The sequence below is a fragment of the Zea mays genome, chromosome 10 (genome assembly GCF_902167145.1).
Source record: "Zea mays cultivar B73 chromosome 10, Zm-B73-REFERENCE-NAM-5.0, whole genome shotgun sequence".
Classification (NCBI taxonomy): Eukaryota; Viridiplantae; Streptophyta; class Magnoliopsida; order Poales; family Poaceae; genus Zea; species Zea mays.
In genome coordinates this window covers 107,316,420-107,341,855 of record NC_050105.1, presented here as the reverse complement: position 1 = coordinate 107,341,855, position 25,436 = coordinate 107,316,420, and the positions used below count along the sequence as shown (strand labels likewise).

The window sequence follows — 25,436 nt, the reverse complement described above, 5'->3', positions numbered from 1 at the left end:
TGAGGGGAGATATTTATATGCTATATTTTTACTATAGGAAAGTGAGCTGAAGAGCGTGTTATAAGTTGCAGAGTAAAAATATAGACTAATGATATAAATTAATTTTCACCCCATCATCCTATGAATTTAGGATAAACTTATAGCTAAACTTCGGAAAGTGGTAGAATGTCAAATTTCAAACCAAATAACATACTCTATTAAGTAAATTCCAATTCCTTTAAAATGAAGGTATCTAAATGGTCCCTAAGGGTTGATTTGATGACCAGTGATCACGGGGGATTCGAGGGTATTGAGAGAGAAAATAGTTCGTTCCCCTCAATCCCCTCCAACCCCCGTGATCCCCTTGTCACCAAATCAACCCTAAATAAAATTCTCTTATCTCTCATAAAACTCCCTCTATCTTATTATTAAATTATTGTCATGTCACCGTGTTTGCTTATATGGCGGGGTATTTGTTGAAGATAAAATCACTGCATTTAACTGATAGAGACAGGCTCTTTCACAGGGCTGCCTTGCCATTTCTAGAGGCGCGCAGCACCTTTTAGTGCGTGCCCCTTTCAATCCATGGGGTTGTCTCTTGAAATCTCTATTGCATTATTGTTATGAACTATGAAGAAGACAACACACAACTGTTTTCAGCACATAAACGGAAATTTTATGGACAAAGGATTTAAAAAAAAATGTGCATCTCAACACTCAATAGTATCACATCTTTAGACATGTCCGACATTGCCACAATTCAAACAAGTGCAGAAATGTATCCAATCAATTTATTCAAATTACAAACATATGGCATCCATATCTAGTCAAACAATAAGTAGTAGTAGATATTACACTGCTGGATCACCTTGTTCTATTACTGAAACATGATCTCTCATTCAGATCGACCTTTATTTACCAGCTGGCGTAGGAGAACTAATCGGCAGTTATATCACTGGAGTAGGCTGACACTAAAATCCCAGAGCTTTTTGGACAACTCCTTGTCAGTTGCAGGCGGTTTTAGTTCAACAGCATTGAAATCCACAAAGTATTTGCCGGTGACTCCAGCAACCTGAGGATGCAATGCCAGATAACAAACGGTGGCTGCACCCTGCAAAACGATCAGTAATAAGCAGTGGTAGAGTTTGAATATAATAATAATACTCTCTCAGTCCCAGTTTATAATTTATTTGACTTTTTACCAATTTTAACTAACTCGTCTTATTCAAATATTTTAGAAAAAATAAAAAAATTAAAGCAATACTTAAAGTATATTATATGCTAAATGATATAGTAAATGTTAATAATAATTAGATTTTTTTAATAAAATGAGCCGGTCAAACTTAGGATAAAAAGTCAAACGGTTTATAAATTGGAATAAAGGGAGTACTTGTTGTTGTTGTTATTTATTATATGGATTGTAAGTTTGGTAATGAAACTTTATTAAGTTGTAGGGACAGGAAAATAAGTTATTAATTTCTCTAATTTTTCAGAGAAAAAACAAAACAATGATCAGTGAACTAAGCTCTAAAATAAAAAAAAGACAATTGGTTTAACCGAGGCTGAACTGCTTGGCATTGAGCTTAAAGAGGTGGAGTTTGTCCACTGTAATAGAGAATAGATCGTGTAATAGGGTTGATCATGAATTGGTGCAGCATGCATGTAAACATCTTACATCGACTGTGTGATGATGGATCCTTAGATCCTTCCAGTCCCTTAGAAAAATACTGACTACTCAAACTTGGTCCACTTGACCGAGCCCGAGAACGCATCCAATATTCTCTCCTTTATTCTTGATTTTCTTGTTCTTTAAGTTTCTATGTTCCACCCTTTGACAAATTAATAAATCAAGATCAATGCATTACAGAGATCAATTATGTGCCACCGAACCCATTGACTATAGCATGCCCCTCTGCCTTACGGTAGAGTAACTTTTTTAATCTTTCGATAGCTGAAGTATATGGTACTGACTTCATCTCATATTTTATATATTGATTTTCAGGACACTAATAATTTCCAAACTTATCACCCTTGACTATTGGCGCAGAGGAGGGCCTACACTTATGCACATCGTACCTTTTAGTACATTTTCTATGTATGCTTTCTATGAAATTCATAATATATCTTAGTTTCTGTCTCTATGAATTTCTATTCCTAGTACATAGAAGACTTCAACCATGTATTTCATACCAAAATTCAAGAAAAAAACATTTTTTTGTCTCCAGCCAGATATACTTTACATTCTTAAACTTTGCATAAATACAATTATCTTCCCTGTTTTTCTAGAAACCATATTTTCCTTGTAGTCTATTCAAACTTGAGGAGGCAATGTATGATTAGATAATCAATACTATAATGTTGTGCCTAACAAGACTCGGCTTTGGGTTGGTGATTAAGAAAACATTCAGCATTTCTTTTTATTTATATTGTAACGACATATACAAACCTAAATTTCACATAACAAAAAAATAAAAACTACTTTGTAGTAGGAAGCGAATATGATTGCAGACTTACTTGTTCAACACCCCTTAGTACAAGTTTAGCAATTGGAGAAAGAATATCTGAAATGAACATTACAAGAAATAGAAAATTCAGAATTCAGTTTCCAGGAATTAGGATAGAAAAATCATAATACAAATGGTTTTCTTCAAATTGATAAAAGAAGGATTACCTTTCTCGGAGAAAGAACGCATAGCCTGCTTAAAAACATGACTATATCTTTTAGGGCTAATTTGACAACTCCATTTTTCCAATGGAATCACATTTTTTAAGCAAAAAATAAACTAATTTCTCTTGAAAAAAATGAAAATCCTTTGAAAAAATGGGGTTACCAAACTAGCCCTTACCCATAACCTTTTCATCGTTAAATTCATTATTCTAAATGAAACTTCAGAAAATCTTGGTGTTTATCAAAAATACAGTTTTCTTAGACTAAAACAGGTGCATTTTCAGTACTTGGTACGCTATTTAGATTCAAATGACAAAGAGGGCACAAGAACTGAACTAGCTAAACAGTTCTAAGTTATGACAAGAAATTTATATGTAGGGTGATATTGATGAGGAATGGGTGAATTGATAGAACCGTTTCATCGATAAATCTATTATTCTAAATGGAACTTCTTAGATAATTTTGATGTCGTTCCAGTACATAATTTTCTTGATGTCTAAAATAGATGGATTTTCGTGGCGCTCTCTGCTTAGTAGAAAGAACAGGTTAAGGTGGCTGACACCAATGACAGGATCATCCCTTGGCTTAAGGAGTTGAGCAGGCTTCTACACTGATTTCAGATGTCTGTGAAATTTAGAACTATGTAATAGTATAGCTGGTCCTGCTCTTTTTCTGTACCTTAAGGGTACATTATTTAGATTCAAACCTTTTCCTGTGAAAATTTCGGATGTCTATGTAATTTAAAACTTTGTAATAGCTTTCAGTACTTTAAGGGTATATTATTTAGATTCAAACAACAAAGAAGGCACAATACCTGAAATATATAACTAAGTAGTTGTAAGTTATGACAAGGATTGATATATATGGTGAAATTGATGAGGAATAGGTGAATTGAACATGACAGAAAGTTAAGACAATTTAGTGAGTTTTGTTTGACAATCTGAAATATCCCGCACCTTTTATGATACCCAGATGGCGCGTGATGTTGGTGGCAACAACTCCCGGATGCAGTGAGTTGACTACTACTTTTGCATCTTCTTCCTGTGCTCATACAAACAGTCAAGGTCAGCATTATATGATATAATTTGTAATAGCTCTTAATACGAGCTTACACCCGGCACTATTTGGTTGCAGACATAATTTTTAACGATCGACTAATTCTAATTAGAAAAGTATGGTTAGAAAATTTAAGGGCCAGGCTTAGCCATATAGAATATAATAAGCAGATATAACCATCTCTATAACTTGTGTGAAGCCAACAAAATATGTGAACATGTATGGCTCCTCAACTACGTCCAACATATCTCTAGCACAACTCTGGTCCTTTTGTAAGGTGGAGGTATTGTTTTTTTTTTGATAGGGTACAAGAACGCCACACACACTCACACCACTATACATACTAAATTGATTGAAAGCTTTAGACATTTAATATGTGGTCCTAGGTAAATGGTGCGTCACCCAGGGCTTAACCTTCCGGCCAATGGCCTTTGCCACTTTGCCGTGAGCCCCTTTGCATAATGTGGGGGTATTGTCTTGGTATAACCTCATGGTGCTTTTAATGGTTTGGTTGGTCCGTTAAAACTCGTGTTTCTTCTTCATGCTTTTATAAGTTCAACCCAAAAAATGAACATGGTAGTAAAAAGTGTACAATTTATCCATTCACTATTTACATAGAAGGTAATAATATAATACATGTCTCTACAACGATCATTTTGCGTCTTAAGGTGGCCAAATAAACAAAAAAAACTTATGTGCTTCACAGGACTTGAACTCATAACCTACAAGGCTACAACTCAACGAATAAACCCCATACTAGTGCACCACAAATCACCACAAAATGGATTTAAGAGTCTATCTTTTTCTATAAATATCTTGTAATCTTGTATTAAATATTCTGACTACTAATGATAAATATGAACCATAAATAGCACTAGAACTTTGGTATAGGATATATTTCCAACTAAGATTTTTTAAAAAGTTTTTTTTTAAAATCAAATTTTAAAATATGAAAACAAATTAAAAAGTTGAGACACTAAATAACTTTAAATTTAAACTTATCAATAGAAAAAATATAGATCAGGTCATCTAGTACAACTTTGCTATTAGAGGTGTGAACATTCATGGTCGTCTAAAAACTCTAAATTTTGAATTTAAAAATCTATAAACTTACAACACATATTTTAGACTCCAAACAACTTCAAATAGAAAATTATTTAACTACAAAGTTATACATTGTATTGAGTATTACAATTTTAGTATAGACCATATCAACAATCGAGGTTGTTTAAAATTGTTAAATAATTTCAAAATTCATAAACATAAAGTGGTATTTTACAACTCTAAAAATTTTCAAATAAAAACTTTAAACTCGAAAGTTGTAGACCACATTGAGAGCTACAATTTGATATAAATTGTCTTTATCTAAGTTCATACGGAAAATTTATGAATTATTTTTTAATACAACTATTTATAGAGACATGAATCATAAGATGACGATCTTACAAAATATTTTTAGAGGTGCATGCCTCTAAAAACGGTATACTGGGACAAACATCCTAATGAGACTGTGTGTGTTAATCGAGGGTTGTAAGATGCAATCGCCTTAGGAAGTCCGCCTTTATAAGTGTTTGTTCGTTTTGCTCTCAATCCACGTGGATTGGGTGAAATTGAGTGGGTTCAAATATCAAACCAGTCAAAATCTTTCAAAAAAATTCTAATCTCATTCAATCTACACATGATAGAAATAACAGAACAATGTCTAAATGATTTTTAGATGCAACCATTTTCCTAGTGGCCCATGATTATTGACGGATGTGGTCGCTATGTTTGACCGCCTTTGTTAATTAGAGAGGATGTCGTCTAAAATCATTTTTCTAGTAGTGTTGAACTTGAGACCGCTAACCTTGATATACTAAATTAAGTAGTATGCATATCAATCCAACCCAAAAGTAAACTTAGTATAAGACTGTCTCTAGCGGCTTACTCATCATATATCTCCTATTTTAAATTTTACATTGTGAACAGTGTGGTCTACAGTACAAAACAATGTTTTACATGATTATATACACGATCTACTGGAGACAACCTAAAAGGATGCACAAATAAGCCACATATGCAGGCCTCGAACGTTAAAACAGTACTGAAAGGGAATTAGGCTTACACCTAGTCCCTAATTAATTTTGGTGGTTGAATTGCCCAACAAAAATAAATGGACTAACTAGCTTGCTCTAGTGTATAAGTTATACAGGTGCAAAAAGTTCACACTTAGCCAATAAAAAGACCAAGTATTGGGTTCTAACAAAGGAGCAAGGATCAACCGAAGGCACCTCTAGTCTGGCGCACCGGACTGTCCGGTGTGCCACCGGACATGTCCGGTGCACCAGAGGACTCAAACTTCGAACTCGTCACCTTCGGAAATTTCCGGAGGCGACTCCGCTATAATTCACCGGACTGTCCGGTGTACACCGGACATGTCCAGTGCTCCAAGAAAGAGCGGCCTCCGGAACTCGCCAGCCTCGGGAATTTGTTGAAGCTGCTCCACTATAATTCACCGGACTGTCCGGTGTACACCGGACTGTCCGGTGTAACAGCAGGGCAACGGCTATTTCGGCGCCAACGGCTACCTGCGACGCATTAAATGCGCGCGCTGCGCGCGCAGAGGTCAGACACGCCCATACTGGCGCACCAGACAATCTACAGTGCATGTCCGGTGCGCCACCGGACATCAAGGCGGGCCCAGAAGTCAGAAATCAAACGGTCGGAACCCAACGGCTTTGGTGACGTGGCTGTCGCACCGGACATGTCCGGTGTGCACCGGACTGTCCGGTGCGCCATCGAACAGACAGCCTCACCAAACGGCTAGTTTGGTGGTTGGGGCTATAAATACCCCCAACCACCCACCATTCATTGCATCCAAGTTTTCCAGCTTCCAACCACTATACAAGAGCTAGCATTCATTGCAAAGCACACCAAAAGAGATCAAATCCTCTCCCAACTCCACACAAAGCCTTAGTGACTAGAGAGAGTGATTTGTAGTGTTCATTTGAGCTCTTGCGCTTGGATCGCTTCTTTTTCTTTGGCATTCTTTCTTATGATCAAACACTCACTTGTAATTGAGGCAAGAGACACCAATCGTGTGGTGGTCCTTGCGGGAAGTTTGATTCCCAAGTGATTTGAGAAAGAGAAGCTCACTCGGTCCGGGGGACCGTTTGAGAGAGGGAAGGGTTGAAAGAGACCCGGCCTTTGTGGCCTCCTCAACGGGGAGTAGGTTTGAGAGAACCGAACCTCGGTAAAACAAATCCGCGTGTCTCACTTCATTATTCGCTTGCGATTTGTTTTGCACCCTCTCTCGTGGACTCTATTATATTTCTAACGCTAACCCGGCTTGTAGTTGTGTTTATTTTTGAGAATTTCAGTTTCGCCCTATTCACCCCCCTCTAGGCGACTTTCAATTGGTATCAAAGCCCGGTGCTTCATTAGAGCCTAACCGCTCGAAGTGATGTCGGGAGATCACACCAAGAGAGAGATGGAGACCGGCGACAAGCCCACTACAAGCCAAGGGAGCACTTCATCGGAAGAGTCTCGCACCAAGAGGAAGGAGAAGAAGAAGGACTCCTCCAAACGGAAGGAGAAAAGATCTTCCTCTTCTCACCACAGAGAGAAGAAGGAAAAATCTTCTTCTCACAAGTCGCATCGGAAAGGCGACAAGCACAAGAGGATGAGGAAAGTGGTCTACTATGAGACCGACACTTCATCAACATCGACCTCCGACTCCGATGCGCCGTCCGTAACTTCTAAGCGCCAAGAGCGCAAGAAGTTTAGTAAGATCCCCCTACACTATCCTCGTACATCTAGATCGACTCCATTACTTTCTGTTCCATTAGGCAAACCGCCAACCTTTGATGGCGAAGACTATGCTAGGTGGAGTGATTTAATGAAATTTTATCTAACCTCACTCCACAAAAGTATATGGAATGTTGTTGAGTTTGGAGCACAAGTACCATCCGTAGGGGATGAAGACTACGATACGGACAAAGTGGCCCAAATCGAGCACTTCAACTCTCAAGCTACAACCATACTCCTCGCCTCTCTAAGCAAGGAGGAATACAACAAGGTGCAAGGGTTGAAGAATGCAAAGGAGATTTGGGACCTTCTCAAGACCGCACACGAGGGTGATGAACTCACCAAGATCACCAAGCGGGAGACGATCGAAGGGGAGCTCGGTCGTTTTTGTCTTCACCAAGGGGAGGAGCCACAAGATATGTACAACCGGCTCAAAACCTTGGTGAATCAAGTGCGCAACCTTGGGAGCAAGAAATGGGATGACCACGAGGTGGTTAAGGTTATTCTAAGATCTCTCATTTTCCTTAACCCCACTCAAGTTCAATTAATTCATGGTAATCCTAGATACACACTAATGACCCCTGAGGAAGTTATCGGGAATTTTGTGAGCTTTGAATGTATGATCAAGGGCTCAAAGAAGATCAACGAGCTTGATGAACCCTCCACGTCCGAAGCACAACCGGTGGCATTTAAGGCGACGGAGGAGCAGAAGGAGGAGTCTACACCGAGTAGACAACCAATTGATGCCTCCAAGCTCGACAATGAGGAGATGGCTTTAATCATCAAAAGCTTTCGCCAAATCCTCAAGCAACGGAGGGGCAAGGACTACAAACCCCGCTCCAAGAAAGTGTGCTACAAATGTGGTAAGCCCGGTCATTTTATTGCAAAATGTCCTATATCTAGTGACAGTGACAGGGGCGACGACAAGAGGGGAAAGAGGAGAGAAAAGAAGAAGTACTACAAGAAGGGCGGCGATGCTCATGTTTGCCGGGAGTGGAACTCCGACGAGAGCTCCACCGACTCCTCCTCCGATGACGAGGACGCCGCTAACATCGCCGTCACCAAGGGACTCCTCTTCCCCAACGTCGGCCACAAGTGCCTCATGGCGAAGGACGGCAAAAGGAAGAAGGTTAAATCCAAATCCTCCACTAGATATGAGTCCTCTAGTGATGATAATGCTAGTGATGAGGAAAATAATTTGCGTACCCTTTTTGCCGACCTTAACATGCAACAAAAAGAAAAATTAAATGAATTAATTAGTGCTATTCATGAGAAGGATGATCTCTTGGATTCTCAAGAGGACTTCCTTATTAAGGAGAACAAAAAGCATGTTAAGGTTAAAAATGCTTATGCTCTTGAGGTAGAAAAATGTGAGAAATTATCTAGTGAGCTAAGCACATGCCATGACACTATTGCCAACCTTAGGGATGAAAATGCTAAATTAATTGCTAAGATTGATTCTCATGTTTGTGATGTTTCAATTCCCAATCTTAGAAATGATAATAATGATTTGCTTGCTAAGATTAAGGAATTGAATGTTTCTCTTGCTAGTCTTAGAATTGAAAATGAAAAATTAATTGCTAAGACTAAAGATTTTGATGTTTGCAATGCTACTATTTCTAACCTTAGAAGTGGAAATGATATATTACATGCTAAGGTTATAGAATTTAAAACTTGCAAACCCTCTACATCTACTATTGAGCATGTGTCTATTTGTGATAGATGTAGAGATGTTGATATCAATGCTATTCATGATCACATGGTATTAATTAAACAACAAAATGATCATATATCAAAATTAGATGCCAAAATTGCCGAGCACAACTTAGAGAATGAAAAGTTTAAATTTGCTAGAAGTATGCTCTACAATGGGAGACGCCCTGGCATCAAGGATGGCATTGGCTTCCAAAGGGGAGACAATGTCAAACTTAATGCCCCTCCAAAGAATTTATCTAACTTTATTAAGGGCAAGGCTCTCATGCCTCAGGATAACGAGGGTTACATTTTGTACCCTGCCGGTTATCCCGAGAGCAAAATTAGGAAAACTCATTCTAGGAAGTCTCACTCTGGCCCTAATCATGCTTTTATGTATAAGGGTGAGACATCTAGCTCTAGGCAACCAACCCGTGCCAAGTTGCCTAGAAAGAAAATTCCTAATGCATCAAATGATCATGCTATTTCATTCAAAATTTTTGATGCATCATATGTGCTTACTAACAAATCCGGCAAGGTAGTTGCCAAGTTTGTTGGGGGCAAACACAAGGGCTCCAAGACTTGTGTTTGGGTACCCAAAGTTCTTGTTTCTAATGCCAAAGGACCCAAAACCGTTTGGGTACCTAAAGTCAAGAACTAAAATTGTTTTGTAGGTTTATGCATCCGGGGGCTCAAGTTGGATACTCGACAACGGGTGCACAAACCACATGACAGGGGAGAAAAAGATGTTCTCCTCATATGAGAAAAACCAAGATCCCCAACGAGCTATCACATTCGGGGATGGAAATCAAGGTTTGGTCAAAGGATTGGGTAAAATTGCTATATCACCTGACCATACTATTTCCAATGTTTTTCTTGTAGATTCTTTAGATTACAATTTGCTTTCCGTATCCCAATTGTGTCAAATGGGTTACAACTGTCTATTTACTGATGTAGGTGTCACTGTCTTTAGAAGAAGTGATGATTCAATAGCATTTAAGGGAGTGTTAGAGGGTCAGCTATACTTGGTAGATTTTGATAGAGCTGAACTCGACACTTGCTTAGTTGCTAAGACTAACTTGGGATGGCTCTGGCATCGCCGACTAGCCCATGTTGGAATAAAGAATCTTCATAAGCTTCTAAAGGGAGAACACATTTTAGGACTAACAAATGTTCATTTTGAGAAAGACAGGATTTGTAGCGCATGCCAAGCCGGGAAGCAAGTTGGCACTCATCATCCACACAAGAACATCATGACTAGTGACAGGCCACTGGAGCTCCTACACATGGACCTATTCGGCCCGATCGCTTACATAAGCATCGGCGGGAGTAAGTACTGTCTAGTTATTGTGGATGATTATTCTCGCTTCACTTGGGTGTTCTTTTTACAGGAAAAATCTCATACCCAAGAGACCTTAAAGGGATTCTTAAGACGGGCTCAAAATGAGTTCAGCTTAAGGATCAAGAAAATAAGAAGCGACAACGGGACGGAGTTCAAGAACTCTCAAATTGAAGGCTTCCTTGAGGAGGAAGGCATCAAGCATGAGTTCTCTTCTCCCTACACCCCACAACAAAATGGTGTAGTAGAGAGGAAGAATCGAACTCTATTGGACATGGCAAGAACCATGCTTGATGAGTACAAAACACCGGATCGGTTTTGGGCCGAGACAGTCAACACCGCCTGCTACACCATTAACCGGTTATATCTTCACCGAATCCTCAAGAAGACATCCTATGAACTCCTAACCGGTAAAAAGCCAAATATTTCATATTTTAGAGTTTTTGGTAGCAAATGTTTTATTCTTGTCAAAAGAGGTAGAAAATCTAAATTTGCTCCTAAAACTGTAGAAGGCTTTTTACTAGGATATGATTCAAACACAAGGGCATATAGAGTCTTTAACAAGTCCTCAGGACTAGTTGAAGTTTCTTGTGACGTTGTGTTTGATGAGACTAACGGCTCTCAAGTAGAGAAAGTTGATCTTGATGAGATAGGTGAAGAACAGGCTCCGTGCATCGCGCTAAGTAACATGTCCATTGGGGATGTGTGTCCTAAGGAATCCGAAGAGCCTCCAAATGCACAAGATCAACCATCCTCCTCTATACAAGCATCTCCACCAACCCAAAATGAGGACGAGGCTCAAGTTGATGAAGGAGAAGATCAAAGAGATGAGCCACCTTAAGATGACGACAATGATCAAGGGGGAGATGCAAATGATCAAGACAAGGAGGATGAACAACCAAGGCCGCCACACCCAAGAGTCCACCAAGCAATACAACGAGATCACCCCGTCGACACCATCCTCGGCGACATTCATAAGGGGGTAACCACTCGATCTCGTGTTGCACATTTTTATGAGCATTACTCTTTTGTTTCCTCTATTGAGCCACACAGGGTAGAGGAAGCACTCCAAGATTCGGATTGGGTGATGGCGATGCAAGAGGAGCTCAACAATTTCACAAGGAACAAGGTATGTCATTTAGTTCCACGTCCTAATCAAAATGTTGTAGGAACCAAGTGGGTCTTCCGCAACAAGCAAGATGAGCATGGTGTGGTGACAAGGAACAAAGCTCGACTCGTGGCCAAAGGGTATTCACAAGTCGAAGGTTTGGATTTTGGTGAAACCTATGCACCCGTAGCTAGGCTTGAGTCAATTCGTAAATTATTAGCCTATGCTACTTACCATGGCTTCAAGCTTTATCAAATGGACGTGAAGAGTGCCTTCCTCAACGGACCAATCAAGGAGGAGGTCTATGTTGAGCAACCTCCCGGCTTTGAAGATAGTAAGTATCCTAACCATGTCTATAGGCTCTCTAAGGCGCTTTATAGGCTCAAGCAAGCCCCAAGAGCGTGGTATGAATGCCTTAGAGATTTCCTTATTGCAAATGGCTTCAAAGTCGGCAAGGCCGATCCTACTTTATTCACTAAGACTCTTGACAATGATTTGTTTGTATGCCAAATTTATGTTGATGATATCATATTTGGGTCTACTAACGAATCTACATGTGAAGAATTTAGTAGGATCATGACACAAAAATTCGAGATGTCGATGATGGGGGAGTTGAAGTATTTTCTAGGATTCCAAGTCAAGCAACTCCAAGAGGGCACCTTCATTAGCCAAACGAAGTATACTCAAGACATTCTAAGCAAGTTTGGAATGAAGGATGCCAAGCCCATCAAGACACCCATGGGAACAAATGGGCATCTCGACCTCGACACGGGAGGTAAGTCCGTGGATCAAAAGGTATACCGGTCGATGATTGGTTCATTGCTTTATTTATGTGCATCTCGACCAGACATTATGCTTTCCGTATGCATGTGTGCAAGATTCCAAGCCGACCCTAAGGAATCACACCTTACGGCCGTAAAACGAATCTTGAGATATTTGGCTTATACACATAAGTTTGGGCTTTGGTACCCTCGGGGATCCACATTTGATTTGATTGGTTATTCGGATGCCGATTGGGCGGGGTGTAAGATTAATAGGAAGAGCACATCGGGGACTTGCCAGTTCTTGGGAAGATCCTTGGTGTCTTGGGCTTCAAAGAAGCAAAATTCGGTTGCTCTTTCCACCGCCGAAGCCGAGTATATTGCCGCAGGCCATTGTTGTGCGCAATTGCTTTGGATGAGGCAAACCCTGCGGGACTACGGTTACAAACTAACCAAAGTTCCTCTTCTATGTGATAATGAGAGTGCAATCCGCATGGCGGATAATCCCGTTGAGCATAGCCGCACTAAACACATAGCCATTCGGTATCATTTTCTTAGGGATCACCAACAAAAGGGGGATATCGAGATTTCATACATTAACACTAAAGATCAATTAGCCGATATCTTTACCAAGCCACTTGATGAACAATCTTTTACCAGACTTAGGCATGAGCTCAATATTCTTGATTCCAGGAACTTCTTTTGCTAATTTGCACACATAGCACACAAGTGTACCTTTGATCATATCTCTTTTATATATGCTATGACTAATGTGTTTTCAAGTGTCTTTCAAACCAAGTCATAGGTATATTGAAAGGGAATTGGAGTCTTCGACGAAGACAAAGGCTTCCACTCCACTCTACTACTCATCCTTCGCCGTCACTCCAAGCATCTCTCCAACTTTGGTATAATCTTCACTCATTTATTTTATAACCAAAGGAGGAGAAAGTATTTCGTCGGGCTCTAATGATTCCGTTTTTGGCGATTCATACCAAAGGGGGAGAAAATATGAGCCCAAAGCAAATGGACCGCACCACCACATAATTTTAAAAATTTGGAGATTTTCAATTTGTCAATTTCAAATTGGTATCTTATTATGTTCTAAAGGGGGAGGAAGTAGTATTTCAAAAATGATATATCAAAACCCTCTTGAACACTAAGAGGAGGATCTCATTTAGAGGGATTTTTTGTTTAGTCAAAGGAAAAGCATTTGAAACAGGGGGAGAAAATTTCAAATCTTGAAAATGCTTCTCAAAAATCTTATTCATTTACCTTAACTATCTTGCAAAAGGATATTGAAAAGAATTTACAAAAGGATTTGCAAAAACAAAACATGTGGTGCAAATGTGGTCCAATATGTTAAAAACAAAGAAACAATCCATGCACATCATGTAAGTATTTATATTGGCTCGACTCCAAGCAACCTTTGCACTTGCATTATGCAAACTAGTTCAATTATGCATTTTTATATTTGCTTTGGTTTGTGTTGGCATCAATCACCAAAAAGGGGGAGATTGAAAGGGAATTAGGCTTACACCTAGTCCCTAATTAATTTTGGTGGTTGAATTGCCCAACACAAATAAATGGACTAACTAGCTTGCTCTAGTGTATAAGTTATATAGGTGCAAAAAGTTCACACTTAGCCAATAAAAAGACCAAGTATTGGGTTCTAACAAAGGAGCAAGGATCAACCGAAGGCACCTCTGGTCTGGCGCACCAGACTGTACGGTGTGCCACCGGACATGTCCGGTGCACCAGAGGACTCAAACTTCGAACTCGTCACCTTCGGGAATTTCCGGAGGCGACTCCGCTATAATTCACCGGACTGTCCGGTGTACACCGGACATGTCCGGTGCTCCAAGAAAGAGCGGCCTCCGGAACTCGCCAGCCTCGGGAATTTGTTGAAGCTACTCCACTATAATTCACCGGACTGTCTGGTGTAACAGCGGGGCAACGGCTATTTCGGCGCCAACGGCTACCTGCGACGCATTAAATGCGCGCGCTGCGCGCGCAGAGGTCAGACACGCCCATACTGGCGCACCAGACAATCTACAGTGCATGTCCGGTGCGCCACCGAACATCAAGGCGGGCCCAGAAGTCAGAACTCAAACGGTCGGAACCCAACGGCTTTGGTGACGTGGCTGTCGCACCGGACATGTCCGGTGTGCACCGGACTGTCCGGTGCGCCATCGAACAGACAACCTCACCAAACGGCTAGTTTGGTGGTTGGGGCTATAAATACCCCCAACCACCCACCATTCATTGCATCCAAGTTTTTCAGCTTCCAACCACTATACAAGAGCTAGCATTCATTGCAAAGCACACCAAAAGAGATCAAATCCTCTCCCAACTACACACAAAGCCGTAGTGACTAGAGAGAGTGATTTGTAGTGTTCATTTGAGCTCTTGCGCTTGGATCGCTTCTTTTTCTTTGGCATTCTTTCTTATGATCAAACACTCACTTGTAATTGAGGCAAGAGACACCAATCGTGTGGTGGTCCTTGCGGGAAGTTTGATTCCCAAGTGATTTGAGAAAGAGAAGCTCACTCGGTCCGGGGGACCGTTTGAGAGAGGGAAGGGTTGAAAGAGACCCGGCCTTTGTGGCCTCCTCAACGGGGAGTAGGTTTGAGAGAACCGAACCTCGGTAAAACAAATCCGCGTGTCTCACTTCATTATTCGCTTGCGATTTGTTTTGCACCCTCTCTCGCGGACTCTATTATATTTCTAACGCTAACCCGACTTGTAGTTGTGTTTATTTTTGAGAATTTCAGTTTCGCCCTATTCACCCCCCTCTAGGCGACTTTCAAGTACACTACACAAAAAAAGAATGAGTAAAATATAGTAGCAGTCCTCAAACTTGGAACACTATATCACATGGGTCCTTGAACTTAGAAAACCAGTAAAATGGGTCCTCTAACTTAGTCGGCACATACAAAATCGTCCAATACCGGGTTTACTCAAACCAGATGTCGATGTGGTGTGCCACATTGGTACACACTCATCAAAGTTCAGGGATCCAAGTGACAAAGCATGCCAAGTTCGAGGATCCAAGTGATGCAACATGAAAAGTTTGAGGACCCAAGTGACTCCAACGTGGCATGCCACATCGACATCTGGTTTGAGCAAACCTAATTTTGAATGGTTTTGCATGGGCCGCCTAAGTTAGAGGACCCATTTTGCTAGTTTTTCGAGTTCCTGAACCCAAGTGACACATTGTGTCAAGGTCGAGGCCTGCTGATGCAGTTTACTCAAAAACAATCATTATCGAACCATCATTGTCGGTTCGTGGCTTCTACCAAAAGTAATAGTAGCACCACTGCTAGAATGTTAGTTCATGGCCACACACTAGTGATGGCATGTTTTGTAACACTTTTATAGTTGTGCATCTGGGTCCATAAACTTGTTTTTGGTGTCATCACAGCTCTATGTTTTGTAACACTTCTATGTTATGTTTATATTGTAACATTTCTATGTTTTGGTGGCATGTTTTGTAACACTTATATGCTTTGTAACAATTCTACCAACATACACATTTTTGGTCTCTACACTTCTATGGTTGTATCATCTATGTCCATAAACTTGTTTTTGGTGTCATCACATGTACCTTTGATGACAACAAAAATAAGTTTAGAGACCAGATGGTACACAATTATAAAAATATAATGATTGAAATGTGCATGTTGATAATTTCGAGACCAGAACGATACAACTTCATAACTTTAGGCACCATAGATGTGCTCTTTCTGAGTTTAGGGACCGGGATGATACAACACTACAAGTTTAGGGACTGCCAATGTATTTTACTCTTTTGTAAAAGTCATAACCTTTTTGTATGATATTATAGATTTTAAAGATATCTCAAACTTTGTGGTTGTAATTTTTTTATTTAGGATAGTTTATAAGTCCAAATATGCAACATAAGTTATAATATCATATTTGAGATGATTAGCATGTTAAATGGAGATGAATAAATATTGTAATATCCAATAAACTTTGCAATAACAACTTTTCATTTGAGATTGGTTATAGTATCAAATATACAATATTTAAAACGGTGTAGTTAAAATAGCAGCATCTATATATTCATATGTGTTGTGTAATCTATCTAATACGTAAGCTCAAGAGAACATTAAATTAAGGTGTCAAGTTTGTGTCATGAGAAATTCAATTTTTTAGCCAATTATCATTGTTGGTTTCGACTATTTTAGTTTTTCTACACTTATCAGTGACGATTTGAATTTTTAACCAATTGTCATTACTGGTTCTTACAATTTTTCTGATTTTTTCACCACTAATCATTGCGATTCTGATAGATTATGAAATTTGGTGTACAACAAGTCTACTACAATTTATTGTTTTTAACATGCCTTTAAAGATTTAAAGTCAAAACCTTTATCCTTGATATATCATGTTAAGTTTTATGTACCCATCTGTCCAAGCCAAAAACTTAAACTGACAAGAAAGCTAGCCAAATCACTAATTCTTTGACACTGACCTTCACATGGAATAGGAGTGGCTACTAGTTGTATTTTATTTAATTGTTGTATCAAGGATTTACATGCTTCTAACAGTTTAACCCGAAAGCTTAAATTGACTGGTAAAGATGTGCAGTTCACTTTTATTTCAACACGTATTGTTGTTTTTGGTGTTCCACAGCAACAACATTCTGTAGAGCAACGATCGTCCAATATATATTTCTTCACAATGTTCTAGTCACACCATATATTATATAATTCTAGCTTAGTTCCTCCTTTGGTAGATTCTAGGCCACCATCTCATACCTAAATATCAAAGAGTGGGTCGGGTCTTGTTTCAACTTTAGTTCCTTATATGCATTTTTTGATTGTAGCATTGCTAAAAGTTAAGATTTTTGTTTGGTAACTTCATATAGGAGTAATTTTGACAAAAGATAATCTAGTCAATAATAATTGGCAGGGGAGCAAACATGTTGCTTTTTCACAAGGATGATACAATCAGACATTTGATTTTTTACTGACATTTTGCTAGGATGATTTGGAGCTTAATTCAATTATCTCTAGGTATTCCTAGACCCTATGGAGTTTCTAACATGTTTGGGAATTAGCTAGAGGGTTTCACAAAAGAATTTAGAAGTCTTATCCTAGTAGGAGCAGCAACCATTGTTTGGACGCTCTAGGTAAGTAAGAAAGATTTAGTTTTCAAGAAAAAGATCACATTAACTCCCTTGGAGGATATCTTTACTACTAACCATTGGCTATGTTCGTTGGTTGTATTATAGAAGCAGGAGCTACATTCTGCAATGATGGAGGCCACGTTTCATTTAGAGCAAGTGGTCAAGGCCTTTTTTCTTAGGCACATGGGTGGCATTCTAGTTTATGAATCAACTGCCATTAGAGTGTGTGTCCTATCATGGTGATGCTTAGGATGTGTGCTTCTTGGTATGCAGAGGCCTAGAGATACTTTTTAAAGACTTTGTATCAACTCAATGTTTATTCATGAAAAGCAATATATTCTTCCTTGTCAAAAAAGTAGTTCAGGGTGGGCACAAGTGCCTTGTCGATTCTATGTATCACTGTCACATCTGCAACACCATGTTGTGCTAATTACCTACTTTATTTACCACTTTAGTTAATGGCCATTATCTAGATTATATGACCATGCACTTTAATATCGGACCACTATCACCCTTCCAATGACCAAGTTTGGTTATTCCTATACATTTTGTTTTTTATGCTTGTCACATGCCCACAGGAAACCAGGAAAGTTATTGTCATGTAGTGCATCGCAAGGCTCTTGTACTTTCCCTTTTCCATCTTCATATCAAAATGTGATTTCCGATTTCAATAGGCATGTCACTATATCCAAAGAATTTGTTGCACTTCAAGCTAATAATACTTAGACATTCATCCCATTCCCTTCTAGTGTAAATAATATGATTGGAAAGTGTGTTTTTCATCACAAATTGCATCTTGATGGTTCTATTGAATAGTACAAAGCTTGTTGGGTTCCTCAAGGATTCAAAGAAAATCCTATCATTTACTATAAAGAAGCTTTATTTGGTCTAGCAGTCAAACTTGCTATGATTCAAAACGTACTTGTACTACCTCTTTCTGGCCAATCCATTAGGATGTCAAAAATTCTTTGTGGCACATTTTTAATTATTCATTGCATTGAAACTTATGGTTATGTTGATCCATCGAACCTAGATTATGTCTATCCTTTGAACAAATAATTTTATAGTCTTAAATAGGAACTGATACCATTGATTTGCATCTCATCTTCGAACAAATCTTGTAAAGGCTAAGTATGATACACCAATATTTATTTATTATTGTGAGCTATATTATTTAATATTTTCAAAACTTAGATGATGTTGTCCTTACAACACAGTGGCATTTATCTTCATCGAGCTATTGTAGTATTGCAGTTTGAATTTTAAAACGATATGGGTCTATACCATCGATTTGTGGAGGTTTCACTATCTTCTATATATGATGGTCTATTTCTTTATCATCGCTAGTACATAATAGATCATGTTGGTTTGAGCAATTGAAATCCTTTCAATGCTCTAGTGGATACTTGCATCAAATTGTTTGCTTTTGGTGTTGATGTTGAAGATATTTTCTACATGCTACAATACTATAGTTGTGCATTAGCTAGTATGGTTGCTACAATACATTATTTTTACTATATAGCCATCTAAAAAACTTTGACATCCAAGAACCTTTCCGATAGATTGGTATAAAGGTGAAATTACTATGGTGCCCTATTTATTCTAGTTATTCTTCTAAAACAGGGCTATTGAATGGGTAAGCATCTCCGGTTGATGTTCTTTATGAAAAACACCATCCACTCTCTCATCCCCACGCCTAGCTATATACTGCAAAAAAACACTCCGCGTGCTCAGCTAAAGGTTGTTGAATGAAAGGTTTAGATTGATTTTGTGCATATGTGTACAAACGTGGTCTTGTGCATAGGATACGTTCTTCCAGCTAAGGTTTGTAATCAGCTAAAATAAGAACGTATATAGGCTCATGTATATAAGGAACATTAGTATATATGAAACAAAGATTTCCTTGCCGCTAATGTTGTATTCTATCCACAACACCTAATTATTAACATGTTTTTTTGACACATTTGACTAGCATATCATTTTTATTTAGAGAATGCTACATACAATAATGTTGTTGCAAAAATAAGAAAAATGGTTTAAACTTTACTAGTCACGCTTAAATGTCAGCTCGACGAATAAACACTGTTGGAATAAAAAACATAAAAGAATGATTACCTTCAAGCGGCAAGAAAGTTCATTGGAACGCAATATATTGGCCAGCTTCGATTGGCCATAAGCCAGGATGCCTTTATAGCTATGAACAAAAATAGAGTTACAATTCTTTGTGATGATGAAATCAAATTGGTATTAACCACCAAAAACAAGAAAACAAGTTAGGGTGAAGAAACAATACCCTGATGCATCATTGAGTTTATCAAAACGAATTCCCTCTCGATACGTGTGCTTGTAGCTGTCAGAAGCAACAATCACAACCCTACCTTCTATTCCACTCTCCATGGCCGTGATTTTCATCTTTTCAAGTAAAAGATTAGTGAGTAGAAAATGGCCTGCATGTAAGTACCAATTTGCTTAGCATTTCGTAGTAACTTACGGGGTGTTTGAGATAGCTCTAGGTTCCAACTTCAGTACCGAGCTATAGTTTATAATATTAATTTAAATAGTTTTAAATATATTTTTAATTTAAATAATAAACAAAATGACTTATTTAAATATCTTTTAAAATCTTACAACTTTAGTTTCACTATTTTATGGAGCATCTAATGACCTGCTCCACCAGCTCCACTAAATTTTCTGTAGCTAGAACTGTCTTAAACATGGCGTTAATGTCTTTGTTATTTGTTAAATCATGGGTAAGCATGTCAAAGACTAACCAAATATAAATACAAAACATTTTTTTGTTTTCCGTTAACGCGGCATAGATTCCACTTGTAAATGAAAAAGTGTAGAGATTTGCTTTTTTAAACTTGAGAAAACAAGAGAGTTTGGCATACCAAGGTAATTTGTTGCAAATTGTAACTCAATTCCATCATCCGAAAGGGTGAAAGGAGAAAATGCGATTCCTGCATTATTACTTCAAAAGCAGTCCACTCAACCACTTTGTGTAATATAAGTATTAGGGAAAATTATCGGTGTGGTTTCAACTGTATGACACTAGAAATAGCAATATTTGTCAGGAACACAATGAGAAACGTTGGTTATTATCAGCGACACATCGTAGTGATTAAAATTTCCATTTTCGGTAAGACTTCGTCTACAAGATTTTTCGAAATGTAAATTTTAATCGTTGCGGTGTACCGCTGATAATAAATTATATATCTGCAAACACTAGCAAATAATCTTAATCCAAGTAGTTATGTTGACTATTAAATATCAGATTTATTTATCAAATGAGTCTTAGTCCATTTTTCTTACCGGCACAATTATTAATAAAAGTTCATGATATGAATTTCAATCTATCTAGTTGTAATCGATTTGAATCGTTATCTTTCTTCAGTAATTAAAAATTTTGTTAATGTACAGCATCATAAGAACTCTATGGAACATGATGATAACTACCATTCACAATATGATTGTTTAGTACAGTCCTGCTTGAATTGACATTATAAGTATAGATACTTATATATACCTACAGAAAATTGAGGAGCTTCTGATGGTCTCTAGAATGCCAGCAAAAATAAATCTATTACTTTCGGCTGCCTTTATTAATTGTCGTAAATAAGATAATTCTCGGTAACCATGGGATATTGTCAAAAATAAGTATTTATTTTCAGCAGCTATGGTCTAGCCACTGAAATTAAGTCTATTTTTTCTGGCTTAAGGCTACCCCCACTCTCCATGCCACTGTCGCCGCCCCTTGGCTAGCCGACATTGTTTGTGTGCCCCTAGCTCTTGCGTGCGGCTACACGCTACCACTTCCTTGCCCCCCTGCCATTGTGTATCGCTCGGTCGCCCACCGCACCTCGTGTCCACCCCCGCTCCTGGCTATCGCCACCATGCTCGTGCCTTCCTGCTGCCATCGTCGTGCTAACTCGTTATTACCCATACGTGTCGGCTTCCATGCCTATCCACCATGTTCACCCGCAATCGAAAAGAAAGGCCCTCACACCTGGCCCTCACGCTAAGCGTAGCCCTACCTCGTCCATCCCGTGTCAAGACCTCCGACAACGACAAACAAGTGCGACTTGGCCCCATATAGGGTTATTTAAATGTTTTAATATTGGGTTAGTAGAGTAACAAAACGTATGCATCACTCATTTTGGACCAACACTTGTCTTGTATCTCATGCATGTGAGGTTTGTCGATCTAAATTGTCCTTTTTTAGATAGCCTCTAATTTCTATATACATAAAGCTCAAACTTATGTTGAACAGACACCCATTGATGTGTATCTCTAGGGCATAGGGGACCAGACCCAACATATCCTAAGGTCATGTGCAGTCAACAAGCGTTAATTAGAATGATTGTTCTGTTGTTCATAATTTGAACTAGTTGTATAACATTGAAGCTCTATGTTCTAAATTTATTTTTAAATTGTAGGAGCATTAAGGGTAGGAGATGATTAGATGCCATGTTGAAAACTTTGATTGGCATAATGGATTGATTGATTTGCTAGCGATGCATACCAATTGTGGTGAAAAGGCGTTTGGACGGTGAGAACATAATTTCTTAAATTTTGTTATTATGTTCAACTAAAATTCATGTACTTTAAAATTTGAAAGTACTCCATATTCACTAGAGTGGTCGACTTGAGACATGTCTGGTCATAGAGGGAATCTTCTTCTCAGAGTTTTGGTGGTACTATTAGTTGATATCGCTACATGGAGCAAGATGTTGCCATCGAGAATTTGTAGGAGGTGTTGAGGACGCAAAATGAGTACAACGTGAAGCAGCAAGAGTACTTTGCTTACTACACCACACAACAATAAAATTGGATTATTATAAATGTGATTTTAGAACAATTAGCATTTTGACCATTTAGTGCTTTCATTTACTAACAATTTGCATTTAAAATCAATATATACTTCAGCAGCAACATGGCCATAGAAATGTTTTGCAACAGTGGGAGCCACCGCCGATGTTGCTGCAGTTGTATCCTCCGAGACCTCCTGGAGCTGAGGTTCGATGAACTTGCCCAAGTTTAGTTTAATTTATCCAACGCAGTTTAATTTTGATAGATTCTAGACACATTCAATTAATCTAGATGAACTTAGTAAAATTTAGCTTCATATGTTCAAATTTTAGTAAATAAAACTGTATTTATTTTATTCTACTTAACCATACACAATCCTAGCTATTTAATCTATTTGAACTTGTATGTTCTAGGAAACAAGAGTAAATATGGCAAACATATATCGAACCCTCCAGCAGTGGTAGCAACATTGAGAGATGATGTTAGTTTGTTAGTTCTCCACAAATACATTTAGTTCACTACTTGTAATGCTATAACTGATAATCTGTCATACGATGATGTGCTTGGCTCTTTATTCAAACATGAACGAGCTACTGATTTTGTGAACAATATATTCGCTTCTAGGTAGCGGACACAACTTTAACGACTCTGGGTATTTCACAAAACTTGTGTTTTTTTTTTGCTGGACTTGCTTTGTTGTTGCCTTTATAAAATGATACTTTGTAACTTCAACTTGATGGTTGAATAATGTCGAATGAATGCATGATATGTAATGGACTTGGCTATTTGGATAATGGATGCATAATATTTGCTGAATATTGAATAATACCAATATCTTTACGTGATGGCTATTTGAATGCACGTTTATAAAGTATACTTACATGAGAATGTTGAGTGGGAGATTTAGTCCGTTGAAGTTGTCAGCGAATCTCTTGACGGATGACATGCTGCTAACGTGTCTGTTTGGTTCAGCTTTTTTCTGACCAGCTTTTCTGAGAATCTGGCTGTGGGGAGAATCTGGTTGTAGGGAGAATCTGAGTATCATTACGATTACGTGTGGAGGAAGATAAATTTGTTTATAGGGCTCAGGATCTAGAAAGTGACGGATTTCTACTATTACAACGACTCAACCGATTATGTGTTTATGTTGATTTTGGATGGTTTTTGCCCCAACGAATTTTATAGAAGCTGGCTGAAAAGCTGAGCGTTTGGCAGTCCGCATCAGCTTTTGGTGGCCAGAAGCTGCCAGAAGCCGAAACAAACAGGCCCAACATCAAGTTGGAGGACGTCGATACCGGCAGCGGGGACGTTCTTCACGATCTCTTCCTTGACGCGCTCACCGGCAGACGGTGTCCTCACGCCCATCACAACGCGAACGCCCCGCAGCGCCAGAACTCGGCAGGTCTCGGCACCGATCCCACTAGACGCGCCTGCCGGAAAGTTTTGTGAGTGCCAGGAGGAGGAAGGAGAGATGCTATAGGCTATAGCTAGACAGAGAGCAGAGGCCGGCCGGCAATTCAAGCTGCGTGTGGCGAGACAGACCCACCCGTGACGATCGCGACGAGGCCGGAGCCATCGATGCCGGCGGTGACCTCCTCGGCGGCTGACGACGACGAGAACCCTGACGGGGTCTGCCTCCGTTGTTTCAGAAAGCCGAACATGTCGCCGCGCTCTGAGTAGTATGAGCAAGTTTGGAACGTACGTGCACAACAAGGATCTGGGCGTGTGTACCAGCCAGGCCCGGCCGGAGCCTTTCAGCTAGCTAGCTAGCAAAGTTTCAGCATCCATCCCATTCCCATGTCATAATAGCTACGACATGGACTGTGACAAGGAAGTCCCGGTTTGATTGTTTGGCGCACGCCTCCGGCCTCCTATCTCATACATACATGTAGCCAAAAAAAAAATGACGTGGCATCGCTCAGGCCGCACGTTGTACCAGAACACTTCGCTGGCAACAAGTTCCATTCAGCCGGCCGGCGCTAAAAAACTTCAGATAAACAAAGGATTATAATTAGCACAGTAGCATATCCTTTAACGATAGGAACCATATACGATAAAAAATCGGAGCGCAGATAACACATGACATACTAATTTAAAGTTGTTGTTCAACTTGGCCACTGGTTTGGCTTATACTCGCCTTCAGGTAATCAAATCTCCCTTTTTTTGACAATTAATACCTACCATTCCACTACCGGTAGCTTTTATTGCAATCAATTCTTATAAAGATTATATATAACTATTAGCAAGAACTTAGGATTTTGTTTTGAAGCAAGCTGTTGGGAACATATACCCACCCCTTTCTCTACTGAACATAGCTGCTTTGCTGAATGCTTCAGTCACTCGGCAAACCTAGAAAATACTCGACAAACTCATTGTCGAGTGTGACTCTCGACAAAGAGGACTCGATAAACTGTACATCGACAATAGCTTCTTTGGCGAGTACTTTTTGTCGGGCACTCGACAAAGTTATTGTCGAATGTCATCTAGTGCTCGACAAAGAAAAGTCGTCATGACGGCGACAAGTGACGGAGACAGAGACTTTGTCGAGTGTGCTCAATGGCACTCGCCAAAGAGAGAGTCTTTGCCGAGTGCCTGCTGGTCTGGCACTCGATGAAGATGGCTCCATTAGACCTCCACGACAGCCTCTGTGCCGAGAGCCTCAACCTAGCACTCGGCAAAGTGAGCTTGGTTCGAAAACTCAATCTTCAAAGTGAACTATAAGGACCAGTGTTTTAATTTGTGTGTAGGGATCAAAAACAGGCATTAATATATGTTCTTTTATTGTTATATATATATCAGCCGTGTATAAATGGGTTATGCCCCGTCTGTTTCCCCTTCTAACGTTTAGCACATTCTAGTTAAAAATGTTGTGGTAATGTTCAGTACCCACTAGCATTTTAGCTCCGTCAAAAATACTAAACTATGCTAAAAGTGGTCCATCAACCCCATTTACACCTTTCTCTCTCCCCCACCCTACGCCACCTACCCCTTTCTATCTTCCTCACCCTACACCCCTCAAGCGCGCGGAAAAATAGGCATTAACTAGGGAAAATGTTATTTATATGCTAAAGTTTAGCACTTGTATC

At 39.3% G+C, this 25,436-nt stretch overlaps 1 protein-coding gene across 5 annotated transcripts; it reads right to left on the bottom strand.

Annotated features, from left to right (window-relative positions):
- Window positions 1–681: 681 nt before the first annotated feature.
- LOC103641540 (short-chain dehydrogenase TIC 32, chloroplastic) lies at window positions 682–24,203 on the bottom strand. Of its 5 annotated transcripts, none has more exons than XM_008664880.3 (9): window positions 23,897–24,121; window positions 23,646–23,780; window positions 23,232–23,367; window positions 20,433–20,512; window positions 19,835–19,988; window positions 19,657–19,735; window positions 3,604–3,688; window positions 2,494–2,540; window positions 682–1,090 (listed from the first exon to the last, which is right to left on the bottom strand). In XM_008664880.3, the coding sequence occupies exons 1-9, from the start codon at window positions 24,009–24,011 to the stop codon at window positions 932–934; spliced, it is 990 nt and encodes a 329-aa protein (XP_008663102.1). In that variant the 5' UTR covers window positions 24,012–24,121; the 3' UTR covers window positions 682–931. The 5 variants fall into 5 exon arrangements, with proteins under 5 accessions (XP_008663102.1, XP_008663104.1, XP_008663103.1 ...); XM_008664881.3 differs by having other exon boundaries at window positions 713–1,090; window positions 23,893–24,203; XM_020545993.2 differs by having other exon boundaries at window positions 713–1,090; window positions 23,646–23,770; window positions 23,897–23,963.
- Window positions 24,204–25,436: the final 1,233 nt, after the last annotated feature.

Coding starts and splice junctions, on each gene's coding strand:
- LOC103641540 (XM_008664880.3), bottom strand. CDS start 24,011: ATGTTCGGCTTTCTGAAACAACGGAGGCAGACCCCGTCAGGGTTCTCG. Junction 20,513..23,231: donor CTCCCACTCAACATTCTCAT/GTAAGTATACTT, acceptor CTGCTTTTGAAG/TAATAATGCAGGAATCGCAT. Junction 2,541..3,603: donor CCATCTGGGTATCATAAAAG/GTGCGGGATATT, acceptor TGTTCATTTCAG/ATATTCTTTCTCCAATTGCT.